This window comes from Erythrolamprus reginae, chromosome 3 (genome assembly GCF_031021105.1).
Source record: "Erythrolamprus reginae isolate rEryReg1 chromosome 3, rEryReg1.hap1, whole genome shotgun sequence".
Taxonomy (NCBI): domain Eukaryota; kingdom Metazoa; phylum Chordata; class Lepidosauria; order Squamata; family Dipsadidae; genus Erythrolamprus; species Erythrolamprus reginae.
In genome coordinates this window covers 18,914,741-18,941,486 of record NC_091952.1, presented here as the reverse complement: position 1 = coordinate 18,941,486, position 26,746 = coordinate 18,914,741, and the positions used below count along the sequence as shown (strand labels likewise).

Sequence of the window (26,746 nt, the reverse complement as noted above, 5' to 3'; positions counted from 1 at the left end):
CTAGGTTATTTTCAATTCCAGTCAATGGACTTAAGACCGTGATGGAGAACCTATGACACGGGTGCTACAGGGGGCACACAGAGCCATATCGGAGGGCACACAGGACTTTGCCATGTTTCAGTTCCAGTGCACATGCGTGAGATGGCAGCGGATTTTCTGCCTTGGGAAAGGCCATTTCGCCCTTCGGAGGTTTTAGGGAAGCTTCCCGGAAGCCCCGGAAGCAAAAAAATCCCCCAATGGACGAACCGGAAGTTAGGAAAAACTCACTTCCGGTTTGCGGTTGTGCTGTTTTTTTGCACTCTGGAAGCTTCAGGAAGCTTCCCTAAATAATAATAATAATAATAATAATAATAATAATAATAATAATAATAATAATAATAATAATAATAATAATTACAGTACAATACAGCAAACAAGATCATTATGCTGGATTTCATATTTCATCACCAGTCGGGTGCTTCCCAAGCACCTAGGACTGCGTGATGTAATAATAATAATAATAATAATAATAATAATAATAATAATAATAATAATAATAATAATAACAGTACAACACAGCAAACGAGATCATTATGCTGGATTTCATATTTCATCACCAGTCGGGCGCTTCCCAAGCACCTAGGACTGCGTGATGTAATAATAATAATAATAATAATAATAATAATAATAATAATAATAATAATAATAATAATAATAATAATAATAATGTGTGCCTTCTCCGGGTCCCATCAACTAAACAATGTCGGTTGGCGGGCCCCAGGGGAAGAGCCTTCTCTGTGGTGGCCCCAACTCTCTGGAACCAGCTCCCCCCGGAGATTAGAACTGCCCCTACCCTCCTTGCCTTTCGTAAACTCCTTAAAACCCACCTTTGTCGTCAGGCATGGGGGAACTGAAATATCTCCCCTGGGCCTATACAATTTATGTATGGTATGCTTGTATGTATGTCTGCTTAATAATGGGTTTTTTAAAATATCTTAAATTGTAAATTATTAGATTTGTTATAAACTGTTTTTATTGTGTTGTGAGCCGCCCCAAGTCTACGGAGAGGGGCGGCATACAAATCTAATAAACATAACACATAAAATAATAATAATAATAATAATAATAATAATAATAATAATAATAATAATATATTAGATTTGTATGCCGCCCCTCTCAGAAGACTCGGGGTGGCTAAACCCTCCAGAGTGCAAAAAACAGCACAACGGCAAACCAGAAGTGTGTATCCCCAAACCTCCAGTTTGCCTGTTTGGGCATTTTTTTCACCTACCAGGCTTCAGAAAGGTTTATGCGCATGCACAGGGGGCAGCGTGGGGGTTGCGCATGCATCAGGAGGGGAGGGGAGGGGTGTGGGCACATGCATGCATGCTAGCACATCCACAAACACCCCTTTTGGCACGTGAACCAAAAAATGTTCGCCATCACTGGACTATTGAAAGTTCAGAAACGAACTTCCAGTAGGCCTATTGGGCCCTTTTTGCACCACCCATAGGTTCTGGAGGCTTCAATGAGGTCTGCATGCATGCACCGGGGGGGAACGGGACATAAGGGAGGTTGTGCATGCATGCATGGGGGGGGATAGCATTGCATTATGGGTGTGGGCATGCATGTGCATGCTATTGCAGGCACATGTGCCCTTTTGGCCCCCAAGCAAAAAAAGGTTCACTACCACTGACCTATAGTATTATCCAGAATTATTCACCTCCACCCCATGTCCAGTCAGTGAAGTAGTGGAAGTGATGTGCCGGTGCCTGGAGGCTGTTGGGGTCTGGATGGGTGTCAACAGACTCAAACTCAACCCGGATAAGATGGAGTGGCTGTGGGTTTTGCCTCCCAGGGACAATTCCATCTGTCTGTCCATAACCCTGGGGGGGGAATTATTGACCCCCTCAGAGAGGGTTCGCAACTTGGGCGTCCTCCTCGATCCACAGCTAACATTAGAGAACCATCTTTCAGCTGTGGCGAGGGGGGGGGGCCGCTTGCCCAGGTTCACCTGGTGCACCAGTTGTGGCCCTACCTGGACCGGGAGTCACTGCTCACAGTCAGTCATGCCCTCATCACCTCGAGGTTTGACTACTGTAATGCTCTCTACATGGGGCAACCTTTGAAGATTGTTCGGAAACTTCAGATCGTGCAAAATGCAGCTGCGAGAGCAATCATGGGCTTCCCTAGGTATGCCCATGTTACACCAACACTCCGCAGTCTGCTTTGGTTGCCGATCAGTTTCCGGTCACAATTCAAAGTGTTGGTTACGAGCTATAAAGCCCTTCATGGCATCGGACCAGAATATCTCTGAGACCGCCTTCTGCCGCACGAATCCCAGCGACTGATTAGGTCCCACAGAGTTGGCCTTCTCCAGGTCCCGTCGACTAAACAATGTTGTCTGGCGGGCCCCAGGGGAAGAGCCTTCTCTGTGGCATCCCCAACCCTCTGGAACCAGCTCCCTCCAGAGATCAGAATTGCCCCCACCCACCTTGTCTTTCGCAAACTCCTTGAAACCCACCTCTGCCATCAGGCATGGGGAAATTGAGACATCTCCCCCAGACCTATATAGTTTTATGTATGGTATGCTTGTGCTGTATGTTCTTTTAAATAATGGGTTTTAGATATTTTTAAATATTAGATTTGTTCTCTGTACATTGTTTTATTATTGTTGTGAGCCGCCCCGAGTCTGCGGAGAGGGGCGGCATACAAATCTAATAAATAAATAAATAAACTACAGGTAATCCTTGACCTATGACCATAATTGAGCCCAAAATTTATGTTGCTAAGCGAAACTGTTGTTAAGTGAATTTTGTCTCATTTTATGATTTTTAAGGCCACAGTTGTTGAGTGAATCACTGCAATTGTTAAACTAGGAATACGGTTGTTAAGTGAATTCAGCTTTCCCATTGTCAGAGGATCATAAAACGGGATCATATGACCATACGATCATATGACTCCGGGACAATGCAATCATCATAAATATGAGTCAGTGGCCAAGTGGCTGAATTTTGATCACATGACTTTGGGGATGCTCCAAGCATTCGAATGTAAATCACGTGACCATTGGGATCCAGCAATGCCCATAAATCTGAAAATAGTCATAAGTCATGTTTTTCAGTGCTGCTCTGACTTTGAACGGTTACTAAATGAACTGCTGTAAGTTGAGGATTACCTGTATTGTGCCAAAATAATAATGAAGATAGGCTTCAACCCAATGGCTAAGTGATGCTTTGACGATGCTGTTTAAGGCGTCTTAGTTTGAAACTTTCTAGGCCCAGGTTTGAAAGTCTAGTCGCATAGGGTATTCTATTTTGAGTGGAGGAATGAAGGGCTCTTCTGGTGAAGTATCTTTGGACATTTTCAAGGGTGTTAATGTCTGAGATGCGATATGGGTTCCAAACAGATGAGCTGTATTCGAGGATGGGTCTGGCAAAAGATTTGTAAGCTCTGGTAAGTAGTGTGAGATTGCCAGAGCAGAAGCTACGTAGGATTAGGTTTACAACTCTTGAAGCCTTCTTGGCTATATTGTTGCAGTGGGCTTTGGCACTTAAATCTTTTGTTATTAGTATACCAAGATCTTTAACCGAGTGGGGATTATCTGTGATAATTTGATTATTTAGTTCGTATTTTGAGTTCAGATTCTTCTTCCCAATGTGTAGGACAGAGCATTTGCTAGTTGAGATTTGGAGTTGCCATGTGTCATCTCTTGAGATTTTGCTTCCTGAGCATGCGCATAAGCAAAATCTCACTGGGTGCGCACATGCATGTCGATGATGCGCAGCTACGCTGCATTGTACTGGTGGCAGAAGTAAGTAGCAACCCCCACCTGATGTACAGCTATACAATTTTAGCATAGTGTAAAGTAAGGGTATACAACCTCTGTTACTTTAAGACTTGAGGATTTAAACCAGAGGTGAAATCGGGGTTGGGCAGCAAGTGCAGCAGCATGGAACGCCGTTTCACCGGCGGAAATGGAGCATCGCACACGGCTCCATCACTGCCAGCCGTGAACGCAAGATTCTGCTTCTGCGCATGTGCAGCAGCCAAATCTTGCTGCCCCAGCCAGCAGCAACAGCAGCCCCCACTAGGTGGGCCCAGAGAGCATGGTGCTTGTCTAGCAGACATAGGGCGCCTCTGTCACTGTTGCTGCTGGCGCTGGCACAGTGGCAGTCAATCCCGGCCAGGAGCAACCAGCATGGAGAAATCCTCCATGAAGGAGAGCAGCTCATTGGGTAGACTCTGGAAAGTGGACGATGGGGGAGCTACGTCGTCTCCCCAACAAGCTGCTCTCCTTCCTGGAAGATTTCTTCCTGCCGGTGGCTCCTGGGTGGGATTGGCTGCTGCAGCAGCAATAGTGGCAGAGCAGTGGCAGAGGCGCCCCGGTCAGTCCTGCCCAGCAGCCACCAATGGGAAGAAATCCTCCAGGAAGGAGAGCAGCTCATTGGGGAGACTCTGGCAAGCAGGTGACAGGGGAACGATGTCATCTCCCCATCGAGCTGCTCTCCTTCCTGGAGGATTTCTACATGAGGCTACCTTTGAAAAGTGTTCGGAAACTTCAGATCGTGCAGAATGCAGCTGCGAGAGCAATCATGGGCTTCCCAAGGTATGCCCATGTTACACCAACACTCCACAGTCTGCATTGATTGCTGATCAATTTCCGGTCACAATTCAAAGTGTTGGTTATGACTTATAAAGCCCTTCATGGCATCGGACCAGAATATCTTCGGGACCGCCTTCTGCCGCACGAATCCCAGCGACCGGTTAGGTCTCACAGAGTCGGCCTTCTCCGGGTCCCGTCGACTAAACAATGTCGGTTGGCAGGCCCCAGGGGAAGAGCCTTCTCTGTGGTGGCTCCGACTCTCTGGAACCAGCTCCCCCCAGAGATTAGAACTGCCCCTACCCTCCTTGCCTTTCGTAAACTTCTCAAAACTCACCTTTGTCGTCAGGCATGGGGGAACTGAGATATTTCCCCCGGGCCTATATAATTTATGTATAGTATGTTTGTATGTATGTCTTTTTAATAATGGGTTTTTTAAATATTTTAAATTGTAAATTATTAGATTTGTCATGAACTGTTTTATTGTATTGTGAGCCGCCCCCAAGTCTCTACGGAGAGGGGCGGCATACAAATATAATAAATAAATAAATAAATAAATAAATAAATAAATAAATAAATAAATAAATAAATAAATAAATAAATAAATAAATAAATAAATAAATAAATAAATAAATAAATAAATAAATAAATAAATAAATAAATAAATAAATAAATAAATAAATAAATAAATAAATAAAGAAAGAAAGAAAGAAAGAAACAAACAAACAAACAAACAAACAAACAAACAAACAAACAAACAAACTTCTTCCCACTGGTGGCTCCTGGGCGGGACTGCTTCAGGCCATGATTCTTTGAATGCACAGAAAGCTAAAGGGTGGGTGTGCGCAAACGCGCGTGCTCCCCCCCCACCGGAGCGTTCCAGGAGGGCCGCGAATGGCTGCCTTTTACTGGGTGAAATCCAACAGGTTCTGACAGGTTCTGGAGAACTGGTGATGGAAATGTTGAGTAGTTTTGAGAACCGGCAAATTCCACCTCTGACTGGCCCCAGAGTGGGGTGCGAATGGGGATTTTGCAATATCCTTCCCCTGGAGTGGGGTGGGAACGGAGATTTTTGCAGTATCCTTCCCATGCCATGCCTACCAAGCCACGCCCACAGAACGGATAGAGGCAAATTTTTAATTTCACCCCTGCTTCAACTACTTGGTAACTTTAAGACTTCAACTTCATGTTATGGTTGAGGTATTCTGGAGTTGGAGTCCACAAGTCTTAAAGTAACCAAACTCGGAACCCCTGCTGTGAACTATAATCTTAAATTCCCTGAACTATATTTCACCTGCAACAAGATTAGTTGAAGTTTCAGAATAATAATAAGTTTGGAAGTTGCTGTTAAGAACACTCATCATATCTTAATGCCATTAAGCATCCAATAAATGTATTGCTATTTTGCTTGGTGCTGCATGTTGATTTATTTTTTTGGGGGAAAAAAACATTTCTTGTGTTTTTTAACAGATTTTAGGGATCACAAATCCAAAAGGTGAAAAAAAATACTTTGCAGCAGCCTTTCCTAGCGCGTGCGGAAAAACCAACCTGGCTATGATGAATCCATCTTTGCCAGGGTGGAAAGTGGAATGCGTTGGAGACGATATTGCTTGGATGAAATTCGACGACAAAGGTAATTTACTTAGAATTCAGCTGGGAGTTGATGGTCCAAAGCTCTGTTCCAGTTAACTGGGGAAAACTATACTATTTATCTTTTCCCTCCCATCAATTGTGTTGTTGTTCCAAGAAGGGAAAAGGTAATGATTAATTTGTACACATTTGAGACAGGCATTGGTGTGCACTATTTATATATTGGATTTATATCCTTGGGCAGTCAAAATCGACTTTGCAGTTTGCATGATATAAGGCAACAGTAAAATATCCACAGCATAAATTAAAAACTTCTAAAACAAAATGATTTCATAAGTTACACCCACTTACCAGTAAAAATAAATTGATGGTAAAATCCAAAATGCTTTACAAAATAATTCAGTTTTAAGTGTCTTTCTGGGAGCGTTCAGAAAAGGGGGGGGAGTTCAATTTCAACTGTGAGATTATTCCAGTAAGCTACTGAGCTTGCCAGAAATATGGCCAATGAGCGGTTTTTGCTGCAATTATCTTATAAATCATACCAGATTTAGTTGGAATCAAGGGTTCTGCAAATGCCAAGCCCTGGAATGTTAGAACGATTGTTCTCCGAGGACTTTCTCTAATGTTCTGGATTTCTTTATAGAAGGGGAAGTGGTGAAGGATATGGAAAGCCCTTGAAGTATACGAGACTGAGTTGCTTAGAAAAATGGGAGACTATTCCAACATTCCCAGGAGAGACTAGGCAATTAAAAAGGCCGGATGAAAAATAGCACATTTTGTGAATGCAGGTGATTAAGTGAAGGATGGGAAGAACCCTAAATGATCATTTAAGGGGCTCATGATATTTCAACTTGGGTCATTTCAAAGTTAAGTTAGCCTGCCCCTATGCTGTCACTATTCTTCCATGCTAACTTAAATTTTGGGAGCGGTAATCCTGGTTCAACCAGAGAGTATCAGATGGAATTAAGGAAGACAAAAAGAATAGCAGGGGAAAAAAGGGGGAAAGTTACAGTAGAGTTGGGTAAAGACTGGGTTGATGAATATTTGGAGGTAGGTCCCAAAGATGCTTTTTCAAAAGGCAACTGCATTAGTTGCCGATCGGTTTCCGGTCACAATTCAAAGTGTTGGTTATGACCTATAAAGCCCTTCATGGCATCAGACCAGAATATCTCCGGGACTGTCTTCTGACGCACGAATCCCAGCGACCGGTTAGGTCCCACAGAGTGGGCCTTCTCTGGGTCCCGTTGACTAAACAATGTCGTTTGGCGGGACCCAGGGGAAGAGCCTTCTCTGTGGTGGCCCCGACCCTCTGGAACCAACTCCCCCCCCTGGATATCAGGGTTGCCCCCACCCTCCTTGCCTTTCATAAGCTCCTTAAAACCCACCTCTGTCATCAGGCATGGGGGAATTGAGATATTCCCTTCCCCCTAGGCTTATAAAATTTATGCATGGTATGTCTGTTTGTATGATTGGTTTTTCTTAAATTTTAAAATTACTTTTTAATATTAGATTTGTTATATTTGTCTTTTTTACTGCTGTTAGCCACCCTGAGTCTGCGGAGAGGGGCGGCATACAAGTCTAATAAATAAACAAACAAACAAACAAATAAATAAACTGAACTTCCTTTGTTTTTGCTTGAAGACGTTTCGCTTCTCATTCAAGAAGCTTCTTCAGTTCTCGGATGAAAAGTGAAACATCTTCAAGCAAAAACAAAGTTCAGTTGCCTTTTGAAAAAGCACAACAATGGCTCAGATGGCTGGGAATCTCTATGAAGATTCAGAGAGAGGAGAATAAGTTGTGATGAATGGACAGAAAGAAGAGGAGATGATAATAGAAAAGATTTCCACTGTCTCTCTGGTATCTTACCACCTTGTAAATGATGATCTTACCTAATGTTTCCTAGGCAATTTAAGAGCCATCAACCCAGAGAATGGCTTTTTTGGAGTTGCCCCTGGAACCTCTGTGAAAACCAATCCCAATGCTATGAAGACAATAAAAAAGAATACCATCTTCACCAACGTTGGAGAAACTAGTGATGGAGGCATATATTGGGAAGGTATTGATCAGGTGCTTCCACCAGACATTACTCTCGTGTCTTGGAAGAAGAAAAAATGGACTGTCGAGAATGGTACGAAGGAGACCTATCTTTCCATTTCTCTGTTATTTGGGTTGCATTTCTGGTTACTGCAATGATGGACATGTGACATATATTTGTCTGAATATTTTTTGAACAGAGGAACCTTGTGCTCATCCCAATTCCCGATTCTGCTGTCCTGCTAGCCAGTGTCCTATAATTGATCCTGCCTGGGAAAATCCAGAAGGGGTCCCAATTGAGGGCATCATATTTGGAGGAAGGAGACCTGAAGGTAAGAACTGCAAACTAAGATTACTGGATCTTTCAACTTTAAAAAAAGTATTGAAAACAATTCAGAGTCATTTGTGTAAATTAGGTTGTCTAAAAAATTAGAAAAATCTATGGAACCAACGCCTCTCCAATGTTCGTAGTGATCCCACTCTTCTGGTTTTTCAAAAAGCTGATAAAACCTGGCTTTGTCGACAGGCCTGGGGGCATGAACTATATTAGACATGGCTGAATCATGTTTGTTTGATATCTATCTATCTATCTATCTATCTATCTATCTATCTATCTATCTATCTATCTATCTATCTATCTATTAGATTTGTATGCTGCCCCTCTCCGTAGACTCGGGGTGGCTCACAACAATAACAAAGACAATGTAAGAACAAATCTAATAATTTAAAAAACACTAAAAACCCCATTATTAAAAGCAAACATACACACAAACATACCATGCATAAACTGTATAGGCCCGGGGGAGATGTCTCAATTCCCCCATGCCTGATGGCAGAGATGGGTCTTAAGAACTTTACGAAAGGCAAGGAGGGTGGGGGCAGTTCTGATCTCCGTGGGGAGCTGGTTCCAGAGGGTCGGGGCCGCCACAGAGAAGACTCTTCTCCTGGGTCCCGCCAAATGACATTGTTTAGTCGACGGGACCCGGAGAAGGCCAACTCTGTGGGACCTAACCGGTCACTGGGATTCGTGCGGAAGAAGGCGGTCCCGGATATATTCTGGTCCGATGCCATGAAGGGCTTTATAGGTCATAACCAACACTTTGAATTGTGACCGGAAATTGATCGGCAACCAATGCAGACTGTGCCTTGGGAAGCCCATGATTGCTCTCGCAGCTGCATTCTGCACGATCTGAAGTTTCCGAACACTTTTCAAAGGTAGCCCCATGTAGAGAGCATTACAGTAGTCTAACCTCGAGATGATGAGGGCATGAGTGACTGTGAGCAGTAAGTCCTGGTCCAGATAGGGCCACAACTGGTGCACCAGGCAAACCTGGGCAAACGCCCCCCTCGCCACAGCTGAAAGATGTTTCTCTAATGTGAGCTGTGGATCGAGGAGGACGCCCAAGTTGCGGACCCTCTCTGAGGGGGTCAATAATTCCCCCCCCCAGGGTTATGGATGGACAGATGGAATTGTCCCTGGGAGACAGAACCCACAGCCACTCCATCTTATCCGGGTTGAGTTTGATTCTGTTGACACCCATACAGACCCCAAAAGCCTCCAGGCACCGGCACATCACTTCCACTGCTTCGTTGACATGGATTTTTGTTAGATTGGTTTTGGGGTGGGTGGGGTGGTGGTGGTTATAATTGGGTTTGTTAGCGTCATGGGGTTTTATTTATTGTTGTTGTTTGACTTATTTTTTTATTACTGTACCATTGTATTATTTTTATTGTTGTAAGCCGCCCTGAGTCCTACAAGATTGGGCAGCATAGAAGTTGAATAAATTAAATTAAATTAAATTAAATTAAATTAAATTAAAATATGGATAAATATTGGGGACAAATTACATTCAGGAAAAGAAGAGGAAAGAAAATAACAAAAGCGTCACATAAAAGATGTCTTTTCTGTGCCTGAGATACAGAGTTAATTGTCTTAAATGGTAAGAAGTCAGATTTCAGTTAAATATTACTAATTAACAATAAGAGTTAATTATTGTTAGACTAGCGACAGTCCATTTGCTCATTAGTGACAATGGCATCCTCACAGCACCACTCAATCCCTATTATAGGAGTATGAAGCCTATCTTACCACTATTTTACTTCGATAGATTTTCAGCTGTGGTGAGGGGGACGTTTGCCCAGGTTCGCCTGGTGCACCAGTTGCGGCCCTATCTGGACCGGGACTCATTGCTCACAGTCACTCACGCCCTCATCACCTTGAGATTCGACTACTGTAATGCTCTCTACATGGGGCTACCCTTGAAAAGTGTTCGGAAACTTCAGATTGTGCAGAATGCAGCTGCGAGAGCAATCATGGGCTTCCCCAGGTATGCCCATGTCACAACAACACTCCACAGTCTGCATTGGTTGCCGATCAATTTCCGGTCACAATTCAAAGTGTTGGTTATGACCTATAAAGCCCTTCATGGCATCAGACCAGAATATCTCCGGGACCACCTTCTGCCGCACAAATCTCAGTGACCGATTAGGTCCCACAGAGTTGGCCTTCTCCGGGTCCCATCGACTAAACAATGTCGTCTGGTGGGTCCCTGGGGAAGAGCCTTCTCTGTGGTGGCCCTGACCCTCTGGACCCTCCCCCCAGAGATTAGAACTGCCCCCACCCTCCTTGCCTTCCATAAACTCCTCAAAACTCACCTCTGCCGTCAGGCATGGGGGAATTGAGGCATTCCCCCTCCCTCCCCCAGGCCTATATAATTTATGCATGGTGTGACTGTGTGTATGACTGGTTTAATAATGGGGTTTTTATATGTTTTTTAAATTTATTAGATTTGTTGTGAATTGTCTTATTGTATGCTGTGAGCCGCCCCGAGTCTACGGAGAGGGGCGGCATACAAATCTAATAAATAAATAAATAAATAAATAAATAAGTCTAGAGCAGCGGTGTCAAATTCAATTTCATTGAGAGACGCATCAGGGTTGTGTCTGAACTCGGGTGGGCATGGCCAGGGTGGGCGTGGCCAGCATGGTGTCACTTGTGTAGGGAAATCGCCTGTGGTGGCCCAAGTGCTCTGCTAGTGAAAACGGGCTCGTCAGCTCCATTTTTGACTGGGACGGCCTCTTGCAAGCCTCTGCCAGTGAAAACATAGCTTGGGGGCCCAAGCGCACCCCTAACAAACTCTATTTTTGCTGGCAAAGGCATTACGAGCTGGTCCTTTGCTATTTAAAGGATGGTCCCACTGGCCAGATCTAAGCACCCCATGGGCCGGATCTGGGCCCTGGGCCTTGAGTTTGTCACCCCTGCTCTAGAACAGTGATCACCAAACTTTTGGATCTCAGGGACCACTAAATTCATAATTTTAAATTCCACTGACCACTACTATGAATTTTTAAAAAAAGATAAATAGTATTTAATGCAGTACAAAAAATGCAAATAATTATTATAAGAACATAAGGAGAGCCATGCTGAATTGGGCCAAAGCCCATCGAGTCCAGCATTCTGTGTCACACAGTGGCACACCAATTGTCCATGGGGATCTTGAGCAGAAAGAGAAGGCAAAACCCTCCCTTTCCCATGAGCCCCAACAAATGGTACCCAAGGGAATCATGCCTGCTTCAACAAACAGGAGGCACATGGATATCCTTTTCAATAACCATTGATATACTTGGAACACTCTGCAGACTACCAACATTATACTGTGGACCACCAACTTTTCTTTCAGACCGCCAGTGGTCCATGGTGGTGACCACTGCTCTAGAAGATATATAAGGAAATGATTGGGGAGAAGTGCTCATTTTTGGGTTATCTTTATGCAGAGCTAGACGCCCGCCCCCAGAGATACCTTAATTTGAATTCCTTCTTTGAACAGAGAGGTTGAATTAAGTGACCTCTTCTAAGCCATGATTCTAGGCCACCTGCATTTTTTTTAAAGTCGGCTAGGCTGCTGCAGAAAAGAAAGATATTTCTTAGCAGAATATCTGGTAAGAATTGCAGTCCCAACATTTCTGTAGGGCACCAACTATAGGGCTTAATATGTCTAGCTGAAGTTCATTTGTAGACCGCAATAGCATTTCATGGTACATATATGTTCTGTCGGGCTCTCTGGTAGAATCCTCCCAAAAATGCACAGGTACAAATTTCAGACACACACACGTTTGAAAATTCAAAACAATGTTCTTTATAATGAAAATTCACTTAAACCAAGCCCTCTTTTGGTATAGCAAAGAGCACTCGTCTCCAAACAAACTGGTAATTTGTACAAGTCCCTTATCAGTTCTGTGTAACTTAGCTTGCAGCTGTGAGGCAATTCACAGTCCTTCTTTCACAAAGTGAAACACACTTTGCTCTGGTTTAGTTTCAAAGCGGGGAAAAATCAGCACATAAAAAGTCAAAGTCAATAAAGCAGTCACGAAACACAACGATCAGATAATCCTCCACAATGGCCAAACCCACAGGCTGCTATTTATAGCAGCCTCACTAATTACCACAGCCCCACCCAACCACAGGTGGCCTCATTTTCTTTGATAATAATCTCTCAGTTGTTGTTGCCTATGCATCGCTCTCCACATGCGTGGCTGTATCATTAACTCTTGTTCTGAATCCAAGGAGGAACTAGATAATTGATCTCCTTCTGAGCTGTCTGCCACACTCTCCTCCTCCCTGTCACTCATGTCTTCTTGGTCAGAGGAGCCTTCATTAGCAGATTCCACTGGGGACAAAACAGGCCTGCAGCATGTGGATGTCTCCCCACATCCACAGTCCTTGGGGCAGGAGCAGGGCCAGAGCCAACCACAACAATATAGAAGTGATAGAACAGCCTTTGATCAGAGAAAGTCGCATTTTCCTGCCATTCACAATTCTGAACTCTCTTCCCACCCCATGTATTACTCAGCAGTACCTTTGCAGAGGCAAACGTGCCTTAGCTAACATAAATCCCCTTCCCTGATTCTTTGTACCTTAAAATAGATAGAACTGTTTGCATTCTGAATAGATTAGATAAGCCACAGGAAGGATGGCTATGCAGTGATCCCAAATTTACAAACGCTGGTGAGCGTAGGCCAGCTGCTGCCGCTGATCTAAAGCAGCAAACTCAATTAGATGCAGCACCAGTAACCTTTAAATATTCCAACCATTCTATTTTCTCCAGGTGTGCCTCTAGTTTATGAGGCTTTTAACTGGCAGCACGGGGTATTCATTGGTGCAACAATGAGATCAGAAGCAACAGCCGCTGCTGAATATAAAGGTAAGTTAATGTGAAATAATGCCTTGGCATTGAAAGTGCGCGGCTCAATACTTTCACCTAGAAATTCTGAACGTTTGAAAGAACTTTCCTTCCTTCCTTCCTTCCTTCCTTCCTTCCTTCCTTCCTTCCTTCCTCCCTCCCTCCCTCCCTCCCTCCCTCACATACATACATACATACATACATACATACATACATACATACATACATAGTAAAACTACTACACTTTGGTACTTAAACCAGGGATGAAATCCAGCAGGTTCTGACAGGTTCCAGTAGTGGAAATTTTGAGTAGTTTGGAGAAATTTTGAGTAGTTTGGACTTTGGAGAACCACTTTTGGCTGGCCCCAGAATGCGGTGGGAATGGAGATTTTGCAGTATCCTTCCCCCAGGAGTGGGGAGGGAATGGGGATTTTGCAGTATCCTTCCCCCAGGAGTGGGGAGGGAATGGGGATTTTGCAGTATCCTTCCCCCAGGAGTGGGGAGGGAATGGGGATTTTGCAATATCCTTCCCCCATGAGTTGGGAGGGAATGGGGATTTTGCAGTATCCTTCCCCCAGGAATGGGGATTTTGCAGTATCCTTCCCCCAGGAATGGGGATTTTGCAGTATCCTTCCCCCAGGCATGGGGAGGGAATGGGGATTTTGCAATATCCTTCCCCCAGGAGTGGGGAGAGAATGGGGATTTTGCAGTATCCTTCCCCCAGGCATGGGGAGGGAATGGGGATTTTGCAATATCCTTCCCCCAGGCATGGGGAGGGAATGGGGATTTTGCAATATCCTTCCCCCAGGAGTGGGGAGGGAATGGGGATTTTGCAATATCCTTCCCCCAGGAGTGGGTAGGGAATGGAGATTTTGCAATATCCTTCCCCCAGGAGTGGGGAGGGAATGGGGATTTTGCAATATCCTTCCCCCAGGAGTGGGGAGGGAATGGGGATTTTGCAATATCCTTCCCCCAGGAGTGGGGAGGGAATGGGGATTTTGCAGTATCCTTCCCCCAGGAGTGGGGAGGGAATGGGGATTTTGCAATATCCTTCCCCCAGGAGTGGGGAGGGAATAGGGATTTTGCAGTATCCTTCCCCCAGGAATGGGGATTTTGCAGTATCCTTCCCCCAGGAATGGGGAGGAAATGGGGATTTTGCAATATCCTTCCCCCAGGAGTGGGGAGGGAATGGGGATTTTGCAGTATCCTTCCCCCAGGAATGGGGATTTTGCAGTATCCTTCCCCCAGGAATGGGGAGGGAATGGGGATTTTGCAATATCCTTCCCCCAGGAGTGGGGAGGGAATAGGGATTTTGCAGTATCCTTCCCCCAGGAATGGGGATTTTGCAGTATCCTTCCCCCAGGAATGGGGAGGGAATGGGGATTTTGCAATATCCTTCCCCCAGGAGTGGGGAGGGAATAGGGATTTTGCAGTATCCTTCCCCTAGGCATGGGGAGGGAATGGGGATTTTGCAATATCCTTCCCTCAGGAGTGGGGAGGGAATGGGGATTTTGCAGTATCCTTCCCCTGCCATGCCCACCAAGCCATGCCTACCAAACTGACAGTAAAAAAATTGAATTTAATCACTGATGTAAACAATTGCCACCCCATGCAGGGCCTGCAATTAGGTCATTGGGTAAATAAAGATTTCAAGTGAATAAAATGTTGGCCAGGTGATCGTAGACATAATGCTAGACTAACTGTGGATGCTTTTATTTTTCTTCTCAGGGAAGATCATCATGCACGATCCTTTTGCCATGAGGCCTTTCTTCGGGTACAACTTCGGTCAATATCTTTCCCACTGGCTCAGCATGGCCCATCGGCCTACAGCAAAACTGCCAAAGATCTTCCATGTCAACTGGTTCCGGAAAGATGAACAAGGAAGATTCCTCTGGCCCGGCTTCGGCGAAAACTCTCGGGTGCTGGAATGGATGTTTAACCGCATCCAGGGAGAAGAAGACTGCGCGCAGCTGACGGCCATTGGCTACATCCCCAGCGACACAGGACTGAACTTGAAAGGCTTGGAAAGGGTTAGCCTGCAGAAACTCTGCAACGTTTCCAAAGAGTTTTGGGAGAAGGAGGTGGAAGAAATTAAGAAATATTTTGCAGAGCAAGTGAACGCCGACCTCCCGTATGAGATGGAAAGAGAGGTCATCGCGTTAGAACAGAGAATTAAGCAACTGTAACATTGATTGGACACTGTAGACCAGGGGTGTCAAACTCGTTGAAGGTCGCATCAGGTTGTGTTTGACCTCGGACGGCTGGGTGTGGGCGTGGCCAGAGATGGGTGTGACCAGGGGTGGGCATGGCCAGGGGTGGGCGTGGCCAGCTTGACATCACTCGCGTCGGGGGCGCCTGTGGTGGCCAAGTGCTAAAACAGGACTTCCCTGAGACCTTTCCTCACTCTCATTATAATCTTCCTTCCTTCCTCTCTTCCTTCCTCTCTTCCTTCCTTCCTTCCTCTCTTCCTTCCTTCCTTCTTCTCTTCCTTCCTTCCTCCCTCCCTTCCTTCCTTCCTCTCCTTCCTTATTTTTCCTTTGTTGCTCTCTTCCCATTTTCTTTCTTTTTCTTTGTCTTTCCTCTTTCCCTTTCTCCTTTCCTGTCCCTTCTTACCTAAATTATAAAATTTAAGCAAAAGGGGAAACATTTCTCCTTTTGTTTTGTTTGTTTTCTGCAAGCAAAAATGGAGCTTGGCTAGGCGCATGCAACCCTCCTGGGCTCCGTTTTCCCTGGCAGAGGGCTGCAAGAGGTCATTGTGGCCAAAAATGGGGTGTGGGGGCCCCTCCCCCATACAGTCTGCTTTTGCTGGCAGAGGCACTGTGGGCCAATTCTTTAATGTTTCCAAGCCAGCCCTGCAGACCAGATCTAAACACCCCACAGGCCAAATCTGACTAGTGGGCCTTGAGTTTGACACTCCTGCTGTAGATGGTACTTTGGAAATAAATGTCCACCTTTTTTTTTAAACTAGGCCTGGAACTGGAAGTGCAGTAAAATAGTGGCACTCACAGTTATGGCTGGAAATATCATTAGTGAAGTTTGATTAGAGTAGAGCAGTGTTTCCCAACCTTGGCAACTTGAAGATATTTGGACTTCAACTCCCAGAATTCTGGGAGTTGAAGTCCAAATATCTTCAAGTTGCCAAGGTTGGGAAACATTGGAGTAGAGGCCTTTCAGTCACTTAAATAGTTGAAGCTGCTTACTTACCTTGAAGCAACAATTGTAAATTTGATCAGCCTCATTGCTTCATAAAATAAATGAAATAATCAGAGCTACAGCTTGATAATAATAATTAATAATAATTTATTGGATTTGTATGCCGCCCCTCTCCGTAGACTCGGGGCGGCTAACAATAAGCAGGTCTGCTTCAATTGCTAAGTATTGCAAGTATCAAGTAAGATATCCCAGAATAGCGTAACATTCCTTGTGTGAATTGGCCTCATCCTCTTTCACTCCTCATTGCAGGGTGCAGAGTTTCTGCACTTCAGCAAGCAGGAGACGAAAGACTAAAAGCCACTCAGCCCAGCAGCTGTCCATTTTAATTTGCAACAGCATCAAGGTGGTGATAATGATATAATCCATAATGTAATGATTATGATGTCTTCACTCACTTACTGTCTTCCGGTACCAAATTAACGTGACCTTGAAGAGAGCGAACTGTTCCTCGTCACAATGACAGTCTTCCACATGTAGTTAATAACGCTGAATAAAAACTTGTAGACATCTGCATTGTTGCAGCAACAGATGAGGGACCAACAGAAGAAGCATTTAGCAGCTAAGCGTTTCATAAAAATAAAAGACACTCAAGCGATTGCTACTCCATTGCGTCACACATTTTCTGTTTGCAAAATATTTTCTAGGTTCTTTACATTTTGTATTGCGATTCTCTCACGTATAGAGGATCCTGATATGATTCCAGAATAATAAAGTAATATACCTTTGTATTTTGGCTTCTTGGTATGTATTCTGATTATTACTTATAAGCAATTCAATCCCATGCATGTTTATTTAGAAATCCCACTACAGGCATTTCTGTATTATTATGCTCTCGGTCGCCCTTGTGTGTCAGCACAAAAAATGCCATCAGGATACCGTCTGTTCCGTTGTTGTTGCATATTCTGCCTCTCTAAAGTTTGTTGGGCCTGCAGGACAAATTAACCACGTTTTCCATGGCATCATGTGTTTCAGATATGGTGATTGTTTCTCCTCTCTGAACTTTATTTGCTTCCAACCTCCCATGTTGCAACTGTGTAAGATACAGGACAATATAGTTGAATCCAGTGTATACTCCGGTACCATTATACCAATATGCCTATTTATGGACTAACAAAATAGACTAATAAACCAGAATCTGTAAACATTCCACCCAACACAAATTGCTTAAACCAAAGCTGTTTTAAAGGAAACAGCAGGGAGAGAGTGAACGCATGGTAAAGTTCTCTTGAGTTATTGCTGATACTATTTTCTGTTAGACATTTTCTCATCTCTTTACATCATCCTTGGCTAACCACAACTAAATGCCAGAGGGGGTGGGAAATCAGAGAGGTTGTAAACTAATAAAGACATGTTTGTTCAGGGGAAGATCCACATTACATTCTTGGCCCCCAATGCCATCTAAAAAGTGTAAAAACATACTTTATCCCTTTTTCCTTTCCTTTCCTTTCCTTTCCTTTCCATTCCATTCCATTCCTTTCCTTTCCATTCCTTTCCTTTCCTTTCCTTTCCTTTCCTTTCCATTCCTTTCCTTTCCTTTCCTTTCCATTCCATTCCATTCCTTTCCTTTCCATTCCTTTCCTTTCCTTTCCTTTCCATTCCTTTCCTTTCCATTCCATTCCTTTCCTTTCCTTTCCTTTCCATTCCTTTCCTTTCCTTTCCTTTCCATTCCTTTCCTTTCCTTTCCATTCCTTTCCTTTCCTTTCCATTCCTTTCCTTTCCTTTCCATTCCATTCCATTCCATTCCATTCCATTCCATTCCATTCCTTTCCTTTCCATTCCATTCCATTCCATTCCTTTCCTTTCCTTTCCATTCCTTTCCTTTCCTTTCCTTTCCTTTCCTTTCCTTTCCTTTCCATTCCATTCCATTCCATTCCATTCCTTTCCATTCCATTCCATTCCTTTCCTTTCCATTCCTTTCCTTTCCATTCCTTTCCTTTCCTTTCCTTTCCTTTCCATTCCATTCCATTCCATTCCTTTCCTTTCCATTCCATTCCTTTCCTTTCCTTTCCATTCCTTTCCTTTCCTTTCCATTCCATTCCTTTCCTTTCCTTTCCATTCCTTTCCTTTCCTTTCCATTCCATTCCATTCCATTCCTTTCCTTTCCTTTCCTTTCCTTTCCTTTCCTTTCCATTCCATTCCATTCCTTTCCTTTCCTTTCCATTCCATTCCATTCCTTTCCTTTCCATTCCATTCCTTTCCTTTCCTTTCCATTCCTTTCCTTTCCTTTCCTTTCCTTTCCTTTCCTTTCCATTCCATTCCATTCCATTCCATTCCTTTCCATTCCTTTCCTTTCCTTTCCATTCCTTTCCTTTCCTTTCCTTTCCATTCCATTCCATTCCTTTCCTTTCCATTCCATTCCTTTCCTTTCCTTTCCATTCCTTTCCTTTCCTTTCCATTCCATTCCTTTCCTTTCCTTTCCATTCCTTTCCTTTCCTTTCCATTCCATTCCTTTCCTTTCCTTTCCTTTCCTTTCCATTCCTTTCCTTTCCTTTCCTTTCCTTTCCTTTCCATTCCATTCCATTATTTATTTATTTATTTATTTATTTATTTATTTATTCATTCATTCATTCATTCATTCATTCATTCATTCATTTATTTATTAGATTTGTATGCCGCCCCTCTCCATAGACTCGGGGCGGCTCACAACACAACAAAAAACTGTTCCTGACAAATCTAATAATTTACAATTTAAAATTTAAAACAGTTAAAAAACCCCATTTTTAAGCACACATACCTACAAACATACCATACATAAATTATATAGGCCCGGGGGAGATATCTCAGTTCCCCCATGCCTGACGACAAAGGTGGGTTTTAAGGAGTTTGCGAAAGGCAAGGAGGGTAGGGGCAGTTCTAATCTCTGGGGGGGAGCTGGTTCCAGAGAGTCGGGGCCGCCACAGAGAAGGCTCTTCCCCTGGGGCCCGCCAACCGACATTGTTTAGTTGATGGGACCCGGAGAAGGCCCACTCTGTGGGACCTAATCGGTCGCTGGGATTCGTGCAGCAGAAGGCGGTCTTGGAGATATTCTGGTCTGATGCCATGAAGGGCTTTATAGGTCATAACCAACACGTTGAATTGTGACCGGAAATTGATCGGCAACCAATGCAGACTGCGGAGTGTTGGTGTAACATGGGCATACCTGGGGAAGCCCATGACTGCTCTCGCAGCTGCATTCTGCACGATCTGAAGTTTCCGAACACTTTTCAAAGGTAGCCCCATGTAGAGAGTGTTACAGTAGTCGAACCTCGTTTCCTCTCCTCTCCTCCCTTACACCTTTCCTTTCTTTTCCTCTCCTCTCTTCTCCACTCGGCTCCTCTCCTTTCCTTTCCTTCCACTTTCCTTTCCCAGGGAGATCAGATAAGAAACCCAATCAGATGAACTAATTCTGCTTTATTATAATCGGGCATTAACAGAATCTTGCAGGTCTGAAAGAACAAGTCTGGCACCGTCTCATTTGCAGCCTGAGAACCCAGAGGGTGAGTTCCTTCGGAGCCTCTTCACCCACCCATTATGCCGCTATGGACTGTGACTTCTCTTATCTGACTCTTCCCTAGGCAGCCCTTTTTTTTGCTCCATATTTCAAGATCTTTTTCACATACTATCACAGTAACAGCATGAATAAGACAGAGATGGTTTCATTGGCATGATAGAAACAAACAACTGGGAACAGATCAGTGGTGGGTTCTGATTTCGTTTGCCACTGGTTTGTGTGCAAACTTGCACATGTGTGCGCCGCTCCTGCACATGCACAGAAACGACCTGGTTGGGTAGGTGGAGCCTCCTGCCGCCACTACCAGTTCTAAGAGCAACTCGCCACTGGAACAGATACTCGTTTTTGTTACGTATATAAAATTATTTTCTACCTATTTTCAATGCAGAGACTCAGCAATGTTATAAACACACACACACATACCCTACACTATACTCACACTGCACACTGCACACAGACACATACATTTACAGACTTTGTGACTGCTTGCTTAAGTCCTTTGTATCTTCTTAGCAAGCTTTTCAGAAGTGGCTTCCTTAAGAAGCCTGGTGAGTGGTGTTTGTCCTTGGTGTTTCAATGCAAGGCAAACAGAGAAGCATTTGTGGATTGATGCAATATTACTTGTGGAGAAAATAAGTGGCTCTCCTTCAATTGTGCTGAGGAAGAGCTGGTTGAGCATAAGTGAGCACTTGGAGCTGCCTGTTTAGCTGCCTCTCAGGTTGCCCAGAGCCTGGCCCAAAATCAGACCATGACTTTCCATATCTGAAGGTCTTGTGGTTAGCTCTGGCCTAGTTCCTGCCCCAAGGACTGTGGATGTGGGGGAGACATCCACATGCCGCAGGCCTGTTTTGCTCCCAGTGGAATCTGTTGATGAAGGCTCCTTTGACCAAGAAGACATGAGTGACAGGGAGGAGAGTGTGGAGGCAGCTCAGAAGGTCATCAATTATCTAGCTCCTCCTTGGATTCAGAACAAGAGTTAATGATACAGCCACACATGCGGAGAGCGATGTATAGGCAGCAACAACTGAGAGGTTATTATCAAAGAAAATGAGGCCACCTGTGGTTGGGTGGGGCTGTGGTAATTATTGAGACTGCTATAAATAGCAGCCTGTGGGTTTGGTCATTGTGGAGGATTATCTGATTGTTGTGTTTCATGACTGCTTTACTGACTTTGACCTTTTGTGTGCTGATTTTTCCCCACTTGGAAACTAAACCAGAGCAAAGTGTGTTTCACTTTGTGAAAGAAGGACTTTGAATTGCCTCACAGCTGCAAGCTAAGTATCACAGAACTGATAAGGGACTTGTACAAATTATCAATTTGTTTGGAGACAAGTGCTCTTTGCTATACCAAAAGAGGGCTTGGTTTAAGTGAATTTTCATTATAAAGAACATTGTTTTGAATTTTCAAATGAGATGAGCATCACAATTGGAATAAAAACCTTTTGGATGTGTGTGTGTGTGTGTGTGTGTCTAACCAGCTAGAGGATCTGCAAACCAAGTGGTGGAGACAGCAAGGATAAAGAAAGTCGTAAGAAGGGATTGCAAGGAGATGCTTGAAAGGGGTGTTTACAGATGACACTCTCTCCATGCTGAAATTAAAATGTCTTTTCAAGGAAAGCATGACAGCTGCAGATGTAGCATGGTGGGTCCGACTTACCTTCCCCACTGGTTCACATCATGACGGAAGTGCATATTTTGTACGCAGGTGTCCCCTCCCAGAAATAAGAACATAGGAACATAAGAACCAAAGAAGAGCCCTGCTGAAGCAGCCCAAAGCCCATCGAGTCCAGCATTCTATGTCACACAGTGGCCCACCAATTGTCCATGGGGATCTTGAGCAGAAAGAGAAGGCAAGACCCTCCCTTTCCCCTGACCCCCAACAAATGGTACTCAAGGGAATCCTGCCTGCCCATCCACCATCTGCTCTGCCACGAGTGGCGGCTCCACTGCGAGCGGCCCATGTGCTCCCCTGCCCACCACCTGCCCTACCTTTCTCTCTGGTGTTTGAACGATGGCTTCTCCCGTGCCGCGCCAAGAAGATGGCATGCGGTGCAGGGAGGAAGCCAGGTGGCCTGTTCTGTTCTCTCCCACATTGCAGGCTTCTCTTGGCATGGCGATGGCACCCCGAGTGAGTTGTGGCCATCGCCATGCCGAGAGATGCCTGCGGCGCAGGAGAGAAGAAAGCAGGCCATGGGGCTGAAGCTCAGGAAGGCCGCTGTTGTTGGTGGCACCAGCTGCCGCTCTTGGCGCCACAGTGAGATTCGGCTGCTGCACATGTGTAGCAGCCAAAATCTGATGTGGACATTCTTTTGGCAGCGAGATTTGTTGAAAAATTGCCAGTTTCTTTCCTTCCGTGCATGTGCGGAAGCAAAAAACCCAGTAATTTTTACCGGAGTTGCACCGTTTGTGCATGCATGCCCGGCGGCAATGGAGCTAGTCTTTGCACTCCATTTCCATGGAACGGAATGGTGTTCCCGCCGTTCCAGGGCCTGGCCCATCCCTGCCTGCAACTCTATTAATCTGTATCTGTGCTAGATATATACAGTATATATATATATGACGGTCTTGGTATATTCGGGTTTCTTCCCGTGTAGGATTTTGAAATTTCTGGTGACGTTTCGACGAGGTCTCACTCGTCATCTTCAGGCTGGTGTTTCTGTCCTTGTTCTAAGGCGAACACTGCGAGACCTGAGCTGCCTTCCTTCTATAAATACTGGTGGCTGGGTGTGGTCTGATGGCTCAGCAATTGCCTGCTGTGTAGAAAATTCCTGGTGAGTCAGTGGGGTAACATCTGGGGTCGTTGATGTAGCTGAGGTATGCTGATTAGTTAATGGTTGTAGATTAGGCGTGATATCCTGAGTAGTATATATGTGTGTGTGTGTGTGTGTGTATCTCCCTTCCTTTCAATTATCAACAAAAATATGTTACACTTATAGATTATAGTTGTTGGCTATAAAAAGCTTATCTACCTTGGAATATGGCCCCTGGTGGAGTTGAGAGACAAAAAGGAAGCTGTGATGCTCTTTCTATATACCAGGGTGACTCGACACCAGTGAAAGGGAAGATAAAGAAGCCACAGACCAATATGACACCATTAAAACTTGTGGAGTGGGTGGAACCAGGCAATGAACTGAAATAAAAAAGAAAACATTAGAAAACAGCATTGTAGTAAAGTGCCCCACTAATTTAGCTTCACTAGCGATGCATAGGATCTCCAGCCTAAACTTCCCTCTCTAATTAATTTTTATGGGCAGCTTTTTATGGAAAAATCCACCCACCTAATTTTTTTATCTGCATCGGATTTACTTCCAGTTTTCTCCTGCAACACACACAAACACACACACACACACACACACACTGGTCTTGAGAGAAAAACTGGACAGAATCCAGCTAACTTAAAAACACTTTGAAAGCTGGGCTATATTAATGGAAGGGAATTTAAGGAGCAATACCTGATGGTTAGAATCCAGCAAATGGAAAGAGTTCCTTAAGAGGAAGAATGTGACCTTTGCATGAACCTTTGTGAAGATGTTTTGCTGACTTGAGATTAAATGCATGATGGCAATTTACCGTTCCATCTATAGAATTGGAGTGGAATTGGAATAGTGACAGAAACCCTTTCTGCACAGGGTAGATGCAATATATGGTGAATTGCATTCCACGCACAGACACCTGCGCACACCTGCACAAATAATTCAGAATAGAGCAAGAAGGGACCTCGAGGGTCTTCTACTTGAACCCCGTGCTCAAACAGGAAACCCTCAGACAAGTGACTGTCCACTCTCTTCTTAAATACCTCCACTGATGTAGCACCCACAGCTTCTGAGGGCAAGCTGCCCCACTGGTTCAGTGTTCTGACTTTTGCGGGTCACTTCTCTCTTTGATTCTTCTTCCCTTGAGACCCCACACACCTACTTTATGGTCTGGATTTGTTGCTCCCCTTTGGGAGGAGGTTTCGAAGTATTTCTAGCAGGACTACCCAATTCTGTAACGACTTTGTTCCCTATGCCATCTGTCTGGTAAATTTGCAAAATTTGCTTCAAGATGTACATGTATACATCCAAACTAAAGTGTTGTTTCTCCGTGTCATATAAGACAGACAGACAGACAGACAGACAGTAATATTTATGTAGTATATATTAGAGATGGAAACCCTTTGAGAGCTGCATGCAACGTGATTTCATTTTAATGTATGCCGATTAGTGTATGTTCAAAGTGACAATAAAGTTTGTTTGTTTGTTTATTTATCTATTTATCTATTTATCTATCTATCTATCTATCTATCTATCTATCTATCTATCTATCTATCTATCTATCTATCTATTTGTATGCCGCCTCTCTCCGTAGACTCAGTTATTCTAAGCTGATTAGTATACATTCTTTTCTTTTTTAAAAAATAGGTTTTATTTAGGGTATATACATATACACAACATATACGCAACAGTACATACACAAGACTTTACATAAGCCGGCTGTCTCCCCGACAGCCTCCTAAAGGTCTCTTATGCAGTGTTACTACCTGCGGTAGGATTATTCAGTCTATAAAGTATAACCAATTTACTAATCGCAAACTTTCAACAATCAGATATACTTCTAATCTGGTAATAATAAGATTCAAATCTGAGCTGATATTTTTCACTTACAAGAAAATATTAACTTTATTTGTTCCCTTCTAATGCAGCAATCTTTGTACTCATTGTTTGGTTCAACCATCTGTAAAATTCCTTTCACACCTCATGGAATCTCGTATCTTCCTGGTCCTTAAGCTTCAGTGATTAGTATATATTCAAAGTAAAAAGAAATGTTCTGTTCTGTTCTGCTCTGCTCTGCTCTGCTCTGCTCTGCTCTGCTCTGCTCTGCTCTGCTCTGCTCTGCTCTACTCTACTCTACTCTACTCTACTCTACTCTACTCTATTCTATTCATTTCTATTATATTCTGATTAGTTTCTACCCACTGTTTCTTGTCTTCCCTTCTGGTGCTTTGGAAAGTAAGTTTACTCTCTCTCTTTTGTGGAGCCCCTCAAATACTGAAATACTGCTGTCATGTAACCGCTAGTCCTTCTTTTCTTGGGGTGGGTTCTAACTTATCTTGCCACAGGTTTGCTTCCACCTGCGCCACATGTGTCTGACCATGCATTACATGCCTAGTGGCCGCTCAGTATGGGCGTGCGGGTGCATGCACAGTGCTGAAAAACAAGCAAAAATAGCAGGGGGGGGGGAGTTGAAAACAAGATGGCAGAGCATACGCAGTGCTGAAAACTTGGCTTTTGTGCATGCGCAGAAGCAAAAGCCAACAATAAAAAAATTAAAAAATCCCCCAAAATATGGTGGTGTCCATGGACCGGCACCAACAGAACTGTCTCTGTGACATCATCACCAGTTTATTGCCCGTTCTATAGAACCAGTACAAACCGGGGTGGAGGCAAAAAGAATCTGAACTCCAAATACGAACTGAACAAACAAATTATCACAGATAATCCCCACTCAGTTGAGGACCTCGGAGTACTAATAACAAAAGACCTAAGTGCCAAAGCCCACTGCAACAACGTCACCAAGAAAGCTTCAAGAGTTGTTAATCTAATCCTATGTAGCTGCTGCTCTGGAAATCTCACACTACTTACCAGAGCTTACAAACCTTTCGCCAGACCCATCCTAGAATACAGCTCATCTGTTTGGAACCCATACCGCATCTCGGACATTAACACCCTCGAAAATGTCCAAAGATACTTCACCAGAAGAGCCCTTCACTCCTCTACCCGAAACAGAATACCCTACGAAACTAGACTCACTATCGTGGGTCTAGAAAGCTTAGAACTACGATGCCTTAAACCTGATCTAAATATTGCCCACAGGATCATATGCTGCAACGTCCTGCCTGTCAATGACTACTTCAGCTTCAACCACAACAACACAAGAGCCCACAAAAGATACAAGCCTAATATTAACTGCTCCAAATTGGACTGTAAAAAATATGACTTTAGTAATCGAGTTGTTGAAGCATGGAACTCATTACCGGACTCCATAGTATCTTCCCTTAACCCACAACATTTTACCTTCAGACTATCCACAGTTGACCTCTCCAGATTCCTAAGAGGTTAGTAAGGGGCGTACATAAGTACACTAGCGTGCCTCCCGTCCCCTGTTCTATTGTCTCTCCTATATCTCCTATATCATATCTACTATTCTTCTATTCTAATCCTCTTATACTACTCTCATAATATCCTTCTATTCTCTAATTGATATATTCTATTCCTAAATTTTCACTTCTGTTCTTTCTCTAATATATTTTACTCGAGAATAACCTCTATAACCTTCATTGTGTATTGTTGTGTATTGGACAAAACAAATAAAATAAAAAATAAAAAAAATAAAAACCCACCTCTGAGACCAGCCGTACCAAAATCCTGCAACCGTTCTTTTTGGAATACTAGAATACTCTAAGAATGCAACATCAGTCCTGGTTTTGCACATTCATTTGCAAAATTTGCAACTTTCCTGAGTAAACACAATACTCGGCTCATCTGCTCCAATATTGTACAGTATTCCAATTAATAGCAGTATGCCGATTAATAGCAGCTCTCCACCATCTGTCACAAACATCCCAAGACCTTTTTGATGGAGAATCTGGGGACTAAATTTAGGTGCTTATACTTGCAA

The 26,746-nt window shown here is 43.9% G+C and overlaps 1 protein-coding gene across 2 annotated transcripts in view; it reads left to right on the top strand.

Moving 5' to 3' along the window:
- Nucleotides 1–16,483, top strand: part of PCK1 (phosphoenolpyruvate carboxykinase 1) — a 28,217-nt gene extending 11,734 nt beyond the window's left edge. For both annotated transcript variants that reach the window (XM_070744566.1, XM_070744565.1), the window contains exons 6-10: nucleotides 6,053–6,215; nucleotides 8,076–8,300; nucleotides 8,407–8,538; nucleotides 13,312–13,407; nucleotides 15,115–16,483. In XM_070744566.1, coding sequence (XP_070600667.1) covers nucleotides 6,053–6,215; nucleotides 8,076–8,300; nucleotides 8,407–8,538; nucleotides 13,312–13,407; nucleotides 15,115–15,572 — 1,074 coding nt within the window. In that variant the 3' untranslated portion in view covers nucleotides 15,573–16,483. The remainder of the gene's footprint in view (nucleotides 1–6,052; nucleotides 6,216–8,075; nucleotides 8,301–8,406; nucleotides 8,539–13,311; nucleotides 13,408–15,114) is intronic.
- The last annotated feature ends 10,263 nt before the right edge of the window (nucleotides 16,484–26,746 follow it).